The following is a 13,017-nucleotide window of genomic DNA, read 5'->3' as shown; positions in this document are numbered from 1 at the left end:
TGGAAAACTACTAGACTCCCTCCTAACCCCTTCTAAGCATATCATATTGTTCCACAGGACATAGGCTAGTTCATGGCGCCGCAGGACATGCGCTAGTTCACGGCACCTTAGAACTTGTTTCTCTGGGCGCTCCGTTGCCTCTTCTCCCATGTGCAGGTGTGTGCAGTGTGCATGTACTTGAAGGCCACCAGGACTTAGTCCGCCTGCCTGCCTTTCCCCTGTTCCACTAACTGCTGTCTACCAGGCTTTTCCTCCTTCCTGGCCTTACAGCAAAGTGGAACAAAACCTCATGGCCCTTCCTTAGTTCCTGACTTCCGGGCTGTCCAGGGGTTCACACTGTTAACCACTGTGGGAAAGAAACAGGCCAGTACGCTTCCCTCCGAAAGGCAGTGGGGTCCTGAAACAGGTGCCGGACAGAAAACCGGAAGACTTCAAGAGATCTTGACTTCCCATTTATTATCTGTGAGTCTTAGTTTGCTTACCTGTAAAATGGAGCCATCAAAACCAGCCAAGTTACTGTGCAAATTGAGTCATTGATGTATATATGACATGCTTAGGAAGTGTGGAATGAATAAATGGTTCTTCCAAAAGAGATGAGAGCTTTGGGATGTGGGAAGTAAGTTAATGAAATAAGATAGAAAGGTTTAAGAAGCGTGCTGATGGCAGAATACTTAAAATTACATCATGTTTGGGATTTGCCTCAGAATCAAAAGGTGGCACTTACATAGGAAGCAGAATCGGCCAGGAGTTGATAGATGTCAAGACTGGGTCACAGGTACACAGGGATACTCTCCTGTCTTCTTTTGATTATGTTTAAATTTGTCTATAATAAAAAGTTAAACAAAACAACAGCAACAACAAAAAGGAATTGTACTAGACCCAAACGTGTGTAGAAGAGGAAGCTTTTGAGTGTTTTTCTTCATTTTTGTTGGTAGCATGTAGTTTACAAGAAACATACAAGTTGCATACAAGAAACATGTAAACTTTGCAGATGTAAGTCATGGATTTGCCTCAAAATACATGCACATCGGATACCCACCATGGTAACACCGTGTGCAGGTGAACTTTCTAAAAGACTATGGTTACCCCACATACTAACTATATAGATCTCACCCATAGCAGTAGGATTAGTTGGTTTTGGTTTGGTTTGGTTTGGTTTGGTTTTTAGCCGCCCTGTGGTATATGGGGTTCCTGGGCCAGGGGTCAGATCCGAGCCCAAGTTGCAACATACACCACAGCTGCCAAGGCCGGATCCTTAACCCACTGTGCCAGGCAGGGGATCGAACCTGCATCACAGTGCTCCAGATATCTGCCAACCCCCTTGTGCCACAGCAGGAACTCCCGAGTTGTTGTTTCGTTTTTGTTTCGGCTCTTCCCATAGCAGGCAGAAGTTCCCTGGCCAGAGATCTAACCTGAGCCACATCAGTGACAACACCGGATCCTTCACCACTAGGTAACTAGGAAACTCCTAAGTAGGAGTTGTTTTGTTTTAGGGGTGGAAACAGGTCATTGGAGTCTTTCTGGCTTTAGATATTAAAAATAGAGAGCTACTATTTTTTTTTTGAGCTAAGATTTCTTTTTTTTTTTTTTTTTTTTTTTGTCTTTTGTCTTTTTTGTTGTTGTTGTTGTTGTTGTTATTGTTGCTATTTCTTGGGCCACTCCTGCGGCATATGGAGGTTCCCAGGCTAGGGGTTGAATCGGAGCTGTAGCCACCAGCCTACACCAGAGCCACAGCAACGCGGGATCCGAGCCGCGTCTGCAACCTACACCACAGCTCATGGCAATGCCGGATCGTTAACCCACTGAGCAAGGGCAGGGACCGAACCCACAACCTCATGGTTCCTAGTCGGATTCGTTAACCACTGCGCCACGACGGGAACTCCTGAGCTAAGATTTGATCAAGAAAATAAAAAAATGAGGACCAAGCCGATTTAAACTTTAGAGTCCTGGAACATTGCAGTTAAAAGGACCAGTCTCCACCCTCTAGACATGCATGATCTGAGGTCCAGAGGTGTTAATAATAACTTCTTAAATATCCTGTGTCAGAAGGCGAACTAGGACAAGAATCTGATGATTCCTTATTACTATACCTTGCTTTTTCCTAAATTTAAGTAGGTTATTTACTATTTATGTATGTGTGTGAATATATAGCACACATACCTACATATATGTTATTTTTATCTTAGACAAATTGTAATTGTAATTAGAAGCCTTCTATATTTAGAAATAGCCAGACCTGGAACTGTGTTTCAGTATAGGCTCAGGTTTAACAGCCAACGTCACATGTTTTGAGTACCCAGTGCTCAGGGGTGCAGAGATGAACGCCGGCTCTGGCTCATAGGCTCTGATCTCCCACAGCTTTTCAAAGGAGTGGTGGAGGCGGGGGAGCCTTTACATAAGGAAGGGCAATATACATTTTTACTGTATAATTCCCACCAATGAAATTTTGTTATTCCCTTCCATACGAGGTTGGTTCTAACCCAAATGATAAAATAGGTGCATTATCTTCAGTGACCTTCAATGTTTCCCCTTTTGCCTGTTTCACATAACTTTTTTTCCTGTTTAAGGCTGCACCTGAAGCATATGGAAGTTCCCAGGCTATGTGTGGAATTGGAGCTGCAGGCCTGTGCCACAGCAATATGGGAGCTAAGCTGCATCTGCAGCCACGCTGGAGCTTAAGGTAGCATCAGGTTCTTAACCCACTGATCAAGGCCAGGGATCAAACCTGTGTCTTCACTGACACCATGTCAGGTTCCTAACCTGCTGAACCACAACAGGAACTCCTATTTGACCTATTTTTTTTTTTTTTTTTGTCTTTTGTCTTTTTTTGTCTTTTGATGTTATTGTTGTTGTTGTTGCTATTTCTTGGGCCGCTCCCGCGGCATATGGAGGTTCCCAGGCTAGGGGTTGAATCGGAGCTATAGCCACCGGCCTACGCCAGAGGCACAGCAACGCAGGATCCGAGCCGCGTCTGCAACCTACACCACAGCTCACGGCAACGCCGGATCGTTAACCCACTGAGCAAGGGCAGGGACCAAACCCGCAACCTCATGGTTCCTAGTCGGATTCGTTAACCACTCCGCCACGACGGGAACTCCTATTTCACCTATTTTTAAGGACTGCTTTTCCTTGCTCCAGACAGCCAATACTGTATTACTATCTCCACCCCCCCAAACCAAACTTTTCAGGGAGTTCCCTGGTGTCCTAGTGGGTTAAGGATCCAGTGTTGTCGCTGCTGTGGCTCAGGTTACTGCTATGGCATGGGTTTGATCCCCTGGAACTTCCCTGGAACTTCCACATGGCATGGGCATGGGCAGAACAAAACAACAAAACAAAAATCAGACTTTGCAAATGGAATGTGTTGTTTCCAGGAGCTCTCCTAACCCCAGGATTAAATCTTTAGTGCTGAAATTTCTGGCATTTGGGCTAGGATTGAAGGCAGAATTTTTGGTGAAAATCTTTATAATGCTCCTCAGAGCTGACCATATATGTGACTACCTGCTTAAAACAGTAAATCTTGAGCTCAAGTCCTAGTTCAGTCCCTTACTAGCATGTGACCTGGGGTAAATCACATGCCAACTTCAATCCCCAGTTTCTTGTAAGAAATGGAGAGAGCGGCAGGAGCTGTCTCACAGAATTAGTGTGAGGATTGAGTGAGATGATGTTTGAACAGCATTTTAACACAGAACCTGGGAGTGGGCCCTCAAAAAAATGTTGGCTATGGCTATCATTCTCCCAAGGCACCCTGATACCGTTAGGTATTAATCTCTACCATAACTTCATAAGTTAAGTGGTATGCCTCTTAAAGTAGAATTTCCTGAGAGTTCCCCAGTGGCTCGGCAGGTTAAGGACCTGGCTTTGTCACTGCTGTGGCTTGGGTCACTGCTGTAGGGAAGGTTCAGTCCCTGGCCCAGAAACTTTTGCATACTGCAGGCAAAGCCAAAAAGTAGAATTTCCTGTTAATTTTTTATGTTGTATTTCAGACTTATTTAAGGCAATGTGATCAAAGACACATTAAAATGATCCAAGATAATTCAAGTTTTAAGAGATTCTAAATCATCATAGGAATGTTGCTGCTTTTTACCTCTTTGAAAAACTGGCTTTTGAAACAAAGTATTATGTGTCGAAGACTTTAGTCAAATTATAAAGTATTTATTTTTTTCTTTGTAGCAAAGGAGACAAGCTTCTGACTCTGGTGTTATAAAAACCAAATCTTGGAGAGGAAGTAACAAGAAAGAGTATTGGCGTTATCCCTCTACTAATCAAAAGATGAAATCTGATGCATTAGGAGCATCTGGCCATTCATCAAGTACGAATAGAAATTATATAAATAAAACTTTGAAGCATGATGATTTGAAAGAAAAGGATGGTACAAAAACGGCATCCACAAGTACAAAAGAATTAAAAACTGCAGGAAAAAATGTTTCTGGAAAGCCCAAAGCTATCATAAAGCCCAAGACAGAAAACGGTGATAATGCAAAGTCAGCAAGCCTGTCCCTCAAACAAGTTGTGGAAAGGTCGGCAGCAGCCGATGGACAGAAGAATTCAGTCAATGGAAAAGGAGTGAGGCATCCAGAGGGGCAAGTCGCAGGAGCCAGACCCAAGGTACCTGCTGCGAACTCCCCTGTGCCAGCCAAAGCACAGCCTTGGAAGAAAGTGACAGGCAGAGATTCTCCATGCCCCGGGCTCGCAGGCCCCGCCAGCAGGTCTGCAAATTCAAGTGTGGAATTGTTGCCTGGCGCGGACTGTCTGGATGAAGCTAAAGAAAATGGGTCAATGCAGGAGAAGCCTTCTGGCCACAGGCTTTCCGTTTGTGACTCTCCAGCACAGACTGTGAAAAACAGCGTAGAAAGTATCAAAACTCCCGCTCAAGGTGGGTTCTAGCCTTCTAATTTTGTTTGTTTGTTTGTTCGCTGTGCCCACATGTGGAAGTTCCCGGGCCAGGGATAGAACCTGCACCACAGTTATACCGAATCCTTAGCCCGCTGAGCCCCAGGGAACTCCAGCACTCTCATTTTTAACAGCTCTTGAGGAGCTTTTAATGAGCAGTTAAAGTTCCCAGAAAAAACAAACAAACAAAAAACCTATATTTGGACTTTAAATAAAAATAAATAAGTTTCAGTAAGTAAAAAGTATTTACATGTATCCATGCAAACTGAGAGAAAGCACAGTTTTTCCGACATTAATGTCTGATTTTGTGTATAGGGTATGACCAGTGAATTTATACATAATTGTGACATAGTCAGTGTTCTAGCTCATGACTCACTTTCCTTAATTTACAGCAGTAAAACCTCGACCCGTTTCAAAAGTTACCAATGGAACTCCCAATAAAAAAAGTATTCATGAAAGAGAAACCGATATAAATAACAGGTAAGTCTTCATTCATGTTTTACCTGACCTTAGCTTTCTCTGGAAGTTAATTATATATAACTTGTGGCCAAGTATTGTTGAAAACATCTTTCCTTTGTTAGAAAATGTACGTACATAACGATATTTTAAACCCTTTCTTGTTTATTATGCAAAATGATGACTTATGCAGAGTGATAGAAGAATGATGCATACTCATGGCCCTTGATTATACATGGCTTGCTTTGTACGAGTTGATCTACAATTTTATAAACTTAAATATTTACGACGTATGGTTTTTTTGTTTTCAGAAAAGAGAATATATTTTTTTACTTCTGTGAGAAAAAAAAAAAAGCATGTTCCGTGATTGGGCCTTTTAAAAATTTATGTTCTGGAATCTCAATGTCATACTGAACCCAAGTAATTTGTCCTAGTGTGCTAAGGAAGGTCACCAGCAAAGGACACGGTGATCCAGTACCACAGACCATTTTAAAGAAAAGAGGAAATGGCCCGGGCCACGCCACAGCGCAGCAGAGGACAAAGAGCGCCGCAGCTAATCTTGTGAGGACTCCAGGTAGAGTTGTGCTTGTGCCAGGTACTACTTCCCTGTCTAGACTGCATCAGCAGAACTCAGGTTTGGAACCTGAGCAGCACAGAAGCAAACTGGAACATGGTTTCACTCACTTGGCATATTCCCTTCCTGCTACGGATGGAAGATCTTCTTCTTCCTTTCAGACAAGTATCTTGGTATTGGGGGGTGTGAGTTTAGCTTTTATTATCTTTTGTGAGAAAAACGGTTAAAGGAGGCACTAGGTCATCTGCATTTCTGGTCCTTTTATATTATGCCTGTGTTTCTTCGCAGCATCGTTGATAACGGTGAGACTCTCACCTGCAAAACCAGCACTAAAGAGCTTTTTAAAAAGTAATGGTACACGGAGTTCTCGTCATGGCGTAGTGGTTAACGAATCCGACTAGAAACCATGAGGTTGCAGGTTCGATCCCTGGCCTTGCTCAGTGGGTTCAGGATCTGGCGTTGCCGTGAGCTGCGGTGTAGGTTGCAGAAGCAGCTCAGATCCCACGTTGCTGTGGCTCTGGCGTGGGCTGGTGGCTACAGCTCCGATTCGCCCCCTAGCCTGGGAACCTCCATATGCAGAGGGAGTGGCCCTAGAAAAGGCAAAAAGACAAAAAAAAAAAAAAAAGTAATGGTACAGTCTGGAAAGCTGTACTACTGAGGGAGAATTTTCCATCCGCACTCTGGGCTGTGCCTGCTGTTTTTCCATCTTGTAAGAAAGAGAGGAATAATGATCAGATTGCAAAATCTGTTACTGTAACTGATCTTTTTTTTTTTTTCCTGTCTTTTGTCTTTTTAGGGCCGTACCCATGGCATATGGAGGTTCCCAGTCTAGGGGTCGAATCAGAGCTGTAGCTTCTGGCCTACGCCACAGCTCATGGCAATGCCAGATCCTTAACCCACTGAGCGAGGCCAGGGATCGAACCCACAACCTCATGGTTCCTAGTCAGATTCGTTTCTGCTGCACCGCGATGGGAACTCCTACTATAATTGATCTTTTTTTTTTAATAATTTTTTTTATTTTCCCATTGTACAGCAAGGGGGTCAGGTTATCCTTACATGTATACATTACAATTACATTTTTTCCCCCATTTTTTTTCTTCTTTTTTTTTTTTAATAATTTTTTTTATTTTCCCACTAATTGATCTTAAAAATGAACTTGCATTATGCATTAAGCATTCCAATAGGTAAAAGCAGTTTGTAAAATCCTAAACATAATTTTGACGTAGATAATGAATTAATACTGAAAAGTAAATTTATAAATAAGCCAGAGAAAAATCATCCATCTTTTAATAAGAGCTGAAAAAAATGAAACATTTAAAAAGATTTGGTAATTTTATCTGACAGATTTAAATGCTCAAAATATCATCTAGGGCTTCAACCATTAAAACAAATGAATTCCCAAAATTAATCTTCTTTCTTTCCACTTAGCAGCTTTAGTGTCAATTGCAGGTCTAAGTTGTTAACCCTAATGAGCTACAGCAGTAACGATCTGGTTATGAGAAATAAATCAGTTTTGCTACTGTTGGAGGGGGAAAAAACAGCAGCAGTTTCAACATTTCTATTTTATGTTTAGCTTGATTCTCCTTTTCAGCTGTGTTCTATCCACCCCTGCCCCCACCAACCCCCTTCCCCCCGGAACTTCAGAGGGAAGACTTTACTGCTCTTTTGATAAAAGAAAATCAGATTTTTCTACCCCCATGTATTTATGCAAATCCAATTCTGCCATAAGGATCAAAGTCTCTTGAAGAAGAGAAATCTTATTTTAATAATTTTACTAAGATGCTGGAATGGTTTATTTGTATTTTTTATATTTGTAATATAAAATATTTTTTATTTTATCATGTCACTAACTCCTAATTTGTAACTTCCATTTGATCCTATGTTACCGTTTCATTGCTTTATCTTTTTTATTTCATCTAAAGGGATTTAAAAACAAATACTGAATTGTCACTCACAAACTGGAAGGTATATTATATTTTTGAACTTTCTTTTCTTAGGATCCCAGGGAGAGTCACCAACTTCAGTAAAATCTTCCGTCTCTTCAAGGCAGTCTGATGAAAATGTGAAAAAATTGGACCACGGTACCGCTACAGATAAACAAACACCTAAGAAAAAAATTATCAAACAAGGACAAACAACTTTGCCTAAGGTTAATGCAAAAACAGTAGCAATGCCTAAAAACTTAAATCAAGCTAAGAAAGGTGAAACTTTGAATAATAAAGATTCAAAACAGAAAACGCTTCCTGGACAGGTTATATTGAAGACTCAGTCTTCTCAAAGACCTTTAAAAAGTGAGCCATCTGTTGTCCAGAAAACTGTGCTTCATGATGTATGTGATAATAGCAGCAAAGGCAGTGTTTCTGAACAGATGCCGCATAACCCTCTCACCAACCTCGCCGCCGAAATCAGTGGTACAGAAGCAGTTCAGCCATCACGCATTCTTGACCCACAAAAGCCACTAAACAATCAAGCCAAAGAGAAGTTGGTGTTAGAATGCCAGAACACTTCACATCTGGGTGAATTAATAAAACATGAACTGGACTCGAAACAGATGTGTTCGGATAAAAGCGAAACAAATTTTTCTGGTCACACAAAACCAGATCATTGCAACCCAGCTAGAATACGTTGTCCTTCTGACGAGAGTGATAAGGTTGATCCAGAATTTTCTAGCACCGCTGCCCTAAAATCCATGGTTTCAAATCCACATGAAAACCCTTTGACCTCTACTCCAGATTGTGACTTGGACCCAACGCGTGAAGAGCACGTCCGTTCCGTCTCAGACAGGGAGAAGCAGGTAGGGGGAAGAGATGCGAACACAAAATTAAACCGTGGATGTGTGAAAGATGTTTTACCTTATGTTCCTGAAAAGACAAATGGCACCTTAAATTTTGGTCCCGATGACAGAAAACCTCAAGTTCAGGTCGAAGAGCAGACAGGCCCTGGTCAGGTGTCTGAGGACTCTGCCGTGAATGAGGACAGACATGCCACGGGAGACTCAACTACTTCCTCCGCGGGCTTCCTGGAACCAACATCCGGGAAGAATTCTCCCAAAGATACGGAAACAACAGACACTCCAGAAGCCCCTTTCGTGAGTCACTGGCACTTAAGCACCCGTGTTCTCCATCAGAGAGAGAGCCCTGAATCCGACAGCGGCAGCGCTACCACGTCGTCCGATGACATAAAGCCCAGGTCTGAAGACTATGACGCAGGAGGGTCTCAGGACGATGATGGGTCCAACGACAGGGGTATTTCTAAGTGCGGCACCATGCTGTGCCACGATTTCCTCGGGAGAAGCAGCAGCGATACCAGTACTCCTGAAGAATTAAAGATATATGACAGTAACTTAAGAATCGAGGTGAAAATGAAAAAGCAAAGTGGCAGTGATCTCTTCCAGGTTAACTCGACAAGTGATGATGAGATTCCTAGGAAAAGGCCAGACCTCTGGTCTCGATCGTCGGTGGTCCACCCTAGGGAAAAAGATCACCTTCCCCGAGGCGGTGTTCCCTTCGCTCAGGAAGCGGATCCGGTGTCCTCCTCGGCAGATGAAACGGAAGACGAAAGGTCCGAAGCTGAAAATGTTGCGGAAAATTTCTCTACGGCTACTCCGGCGCTTCAGCAGTTTCAGGGGATAATTAATTTAGCTTTTGAAGATGCGACTGAAAACGAAAGTACTCAGTTCCGTGCAAGCAAAAATTTCAAAAGGTCCGTTCTGCTTTCAGTAGATGAGTGTGAAGAACTCGGATCTGACGAAGGGGAAGCCCACGCTCCCTTTCAGCCTCCCCTGGATTCGGCCTCCCCTTCCGACGTTTTCGATGGGGTTTCTCATGAACCTCAGGGAAGGACCAGCTACTCGCAAGGAAGTGGAGGTAGGATTTTCGAATGTAAGCAAGATAAAGGCAGCAGTGTGTTTAGAAACAAAAGCACTCCCTCGGGTCTCAGTAGCATTGACTCTCTAAGGAAAGATGCACCGCGTGCTTCGGCCGCAGACGGAAAGAGCCCAGCAGAGGTCCCGTCGCAGGGAGGCAGCCAGCCTCCTCCCGAAGATCAGAAAGTGGGCATCGGAAGCCGCGTGGGTGGCGCCTTTCAGACACAGGGCAGACTCTCAGATGGCGAAGTAAGAGCTCACGAAAGACCGTGTCACTTGGAGCTTCATCGGCGAGAAGCCGCCTCTGACATGCCAAAGAACAGTCCCGCAAAATCCGTGGGCTCCCGTCGGAGTCACGTTCTGCCTCAGGAAGGTCAAGAGAGACAGAGCCATTCTGCAGTCCCCGAAAAAGCCACTATTGCTTTATCTGCAGGTAATGTACAGAAATAGAAATGCTAAATCCATAAGAAAGTGAGCTTATGTTTTAAAGCTGTAGGTAGCCCTTCGTGGTATGTTTTAGTCAGGCAGAATAATTGCTGAAGCCACAGATTCAAATTTTCAACGAAAGCTGAAATTTCATAATAAACGAAATGAGCTAGTGACTCAACTGTTCGTTCAAACCTTAGTGAAAAATTAATATCTAATAAAAACTTTGGTTGTTTATTAGTGCCAACGTACTAAGAGATTTTACGTGAAAGGATAAAAACTTAGTTTGCTCTTATTTAGTTATTTATGTCGAATTTAACATAGAAATTCTTGACTATTAGAAATTTTATCATACGTTGGATGCGACTTGTGGACTCTGCTAATATATATCTAAGAGGGCTGTGCAATAACTATAGTAATATGTAATTAAAAGCACTGAACTATTTTAACTAGATTATTAAAATTTATATACATTTTACAGAGATTAAGACTTTCAGGATCACTATAGTTCTATTCTAAAATTTTCAAGTAAAAAGATAAATTTCCTAAAAGAGATTATATTTAGAAGCAATGATACCATATGAAAAAAGCCCAGGCTTCTTTCATATGTATGGATGGTTTCCTGTCTAATTGTTGTGTGTGTTTGTCTCCCTTATTACAGTAATTCGAACTATGACCCACATTTAACATATGCAATAGTGGCTGACTGAGTAGCTATTGTATATCAGAACTAAGAAAAATACTGATCCATAGTCCCTGTTCAACAAAATCACGATAAGAGGGAGCTCTTTAAATTTGTATTTTTTTGTCTTTGCTTTTGCATCCTCCTTTGCATGTGCAATATACAAATAAGCCTTTAGATAAAAATGTATTTATTCCCCTTTTGAAACTGTCTTCCCTCTAAAAATCACCATCAGATAACCATGCCTTGTTTCTCTTTAAGTTTTTATTGTAGTGAATTAGATATATGTGCACGTTCTGTTTCTGTTTAAATAATTTCTGTTTTCTGTATCACAAGTTTTCAAATTAAATTATGTAGAATTACTGTTAGTCGCCTATGTTGATTTTGCTGCTAAGCATTACTTTTGAGGTTTTTTTTTTTTAAGACATAGAAAAGGAAATACCTTCAAGCATCTTGTCAATTTTGTATAAATGTTATTTTTCCCATTCTGTTTTTTTTTTTTTTTGGACTATAACTGTTATATTGTGTTAATATTGTTCTGCAAAACTCTGAGGGGGTACCAACATGTGCAATTTTTACATTGTGTAGTATTATGAATTATTTCAGGAGACATAGATGATTATGACACAGTGGCACAAACCCACATGTATGACCACCGGCCTTCAAAAACCCTTTCTCCAATATATGAGATGGATGTAACAGAAGCCTTTGAGCAGAAAATGGAATCAGAAACACACGTTACAGACGTGGATTCTGAAGATGAGCAACACTTTGCAAAACAAGATTGGACGCTCTTAAAGCAGCTGCTCTCTGAACAGGATTCAGACTTAAATATTACAAGTTCTGTTCCTGAAGACTTAAATTTAGCACAGTATCTCATCAATCAGACACTGCTTTTAGCACGAGACAGCTCAAAACCTCAGGGTAAAGCACATGTTGACACTTTGAACAAGTGGAGCGAAGTAACATCTCCATTCGATGATTCCTCCGCAAGCATCACCATGGCTAGTTTTTCCTCTGAAGATTGTTCACCCCAAGGGGAATGGACAATTCTGGAACTGGAAACTCAGCATTAAGAGTATTAACATTTTGGAAAATTAAATTATGCCACTCCTTTATTTTTTGATGCTTATATTATATTCAAATGATAATTGCATTAGCCAGAGATAGACTATCCTTACTATGAAAAGATTCTTTACAATTTACTGAAGTAAACATAGGTTGCTTATTAATATGATATCACATGTAGGAAAAAAAAGGTGTTGTTCTAAAAGTTTTGAGCATGTTTTCTCTAATTAGAGAAATTATAAGACCTGTAAGGAAACCCTTGCTTCAGTTTTTCTTTTCCTAACTAGTCATTCATTTACTTGTTTATCATCCAAGAATTTCAAACGTGAATGCACCAGTAGAAGAGTCCCTTTGCTTTTTGCTCTGCATATGGTAAAATAGCAATTCAACAATAAAAACCCTTATTGTGCTTGTGTCCATTTATGTAGAGTTAATCTATGAGTAACATCCAAACTCAGGTTGGTACGGTTGAGGCTGATAGCTTAATACTAGAAAAAAGCCTTCCCTTTCCCAACAAAGTCAGATCCAGGAAATTGTCAAGTAAATGCATCTCAAATTTCATTGACAGTTTTACTAAAACAGGAAAAGCGGAATCTCCTGTTAACTCTTTTTCGGATATATCCAGAGAGGCTCCTGCCCCGGTTCAAAAAAAGGAGGAGAACTGTCCGCCTGCGTTATCCGTCTGGTTTTCTGTCATAGTTAGGTGGTCACTCTCCATTTCCCACCCCATGTTAGAGATGTTTTGGGACTGCACCTGCAGTAAGCCTGCACGAAATACTAACTTGAAAATGAGTACATGAGGCAGGTGAATTTTTGAGTTAAATTGTGTGTGTGGGTGCACGCACGTGAATGCTTGCTTTTTCCATTTGTTTGTATGCTCTCGTTCTTTATTTCCTTGATCAGATTGTCTTTCAGTCTGAAATTTTGTTAGAAAGGCAAAGAGAAGCATCTTTTATACAAAATCCTATGGGAGAGTAAACACAATGATGCCTCCTTGATTTTGGTGGATGTTGCCCTTAGGATGCTGGGATTTGGTACAACTGGCATTTCTCAAAG

General features: G+C 41.5%; 1 protein-coding gene across 7 annotated transcripts in view; it reads left to right on the top strand.

Moving 5' to 3' along the window:
• The window catches only part of KIAA1107 (KIAA1107 ortholog), a 91,150-nt gene extending 78,766 nt beyond the window's left edge, over positions 1-12,384 (top strand). For all 7 annotated transcript variants that reach the window (XM_021090240.1, XM_021090241.1, XM_021090239.1 and 4 more), the window contains 5 exons: positions 4,171-4,873; positions 5,283-5,370; positions 5,781-5,920; positions 7,918-10,218; positions 11,500-12,384. In XM_021090240.1, coding sequence (XP_020945899.1) covers positions 4,171-4,873; positions 5,283-5,370; positions 5,781-5,920; positions 7,918-10,218; positions 11,500-11,969 — 3,702 coding nt within the window. In that variant the 3' untranslated portion in view covers positions 11,970-12,384. The remainder of the gene's footprint in view (positions 1-4,170; positions 4,874-5,282; positions 5,371-5,780; positions 5,921-7,917; positions 10,219-11,499) is intronic.

Source organism: Sus scrofa, chromosome 4, assembly GCF_000003025.6.
Source record: "Sus scrofa isolate TJ Tabasco breed Duroc chromosome 4, Sscrofa11.1, whole genome shotgun sequence".
Lineage (NCBI taxonomy): Eukaryota > Metazoa > Chordata > Mammalia > Artiodactyla > Suidae > Sus > Sus scrofa.
The sequence above is the reverse complement of the archived record's forward strand: the minus strand, read 5'-3'. Positions and strand labels throughout refer to the sequence as shown.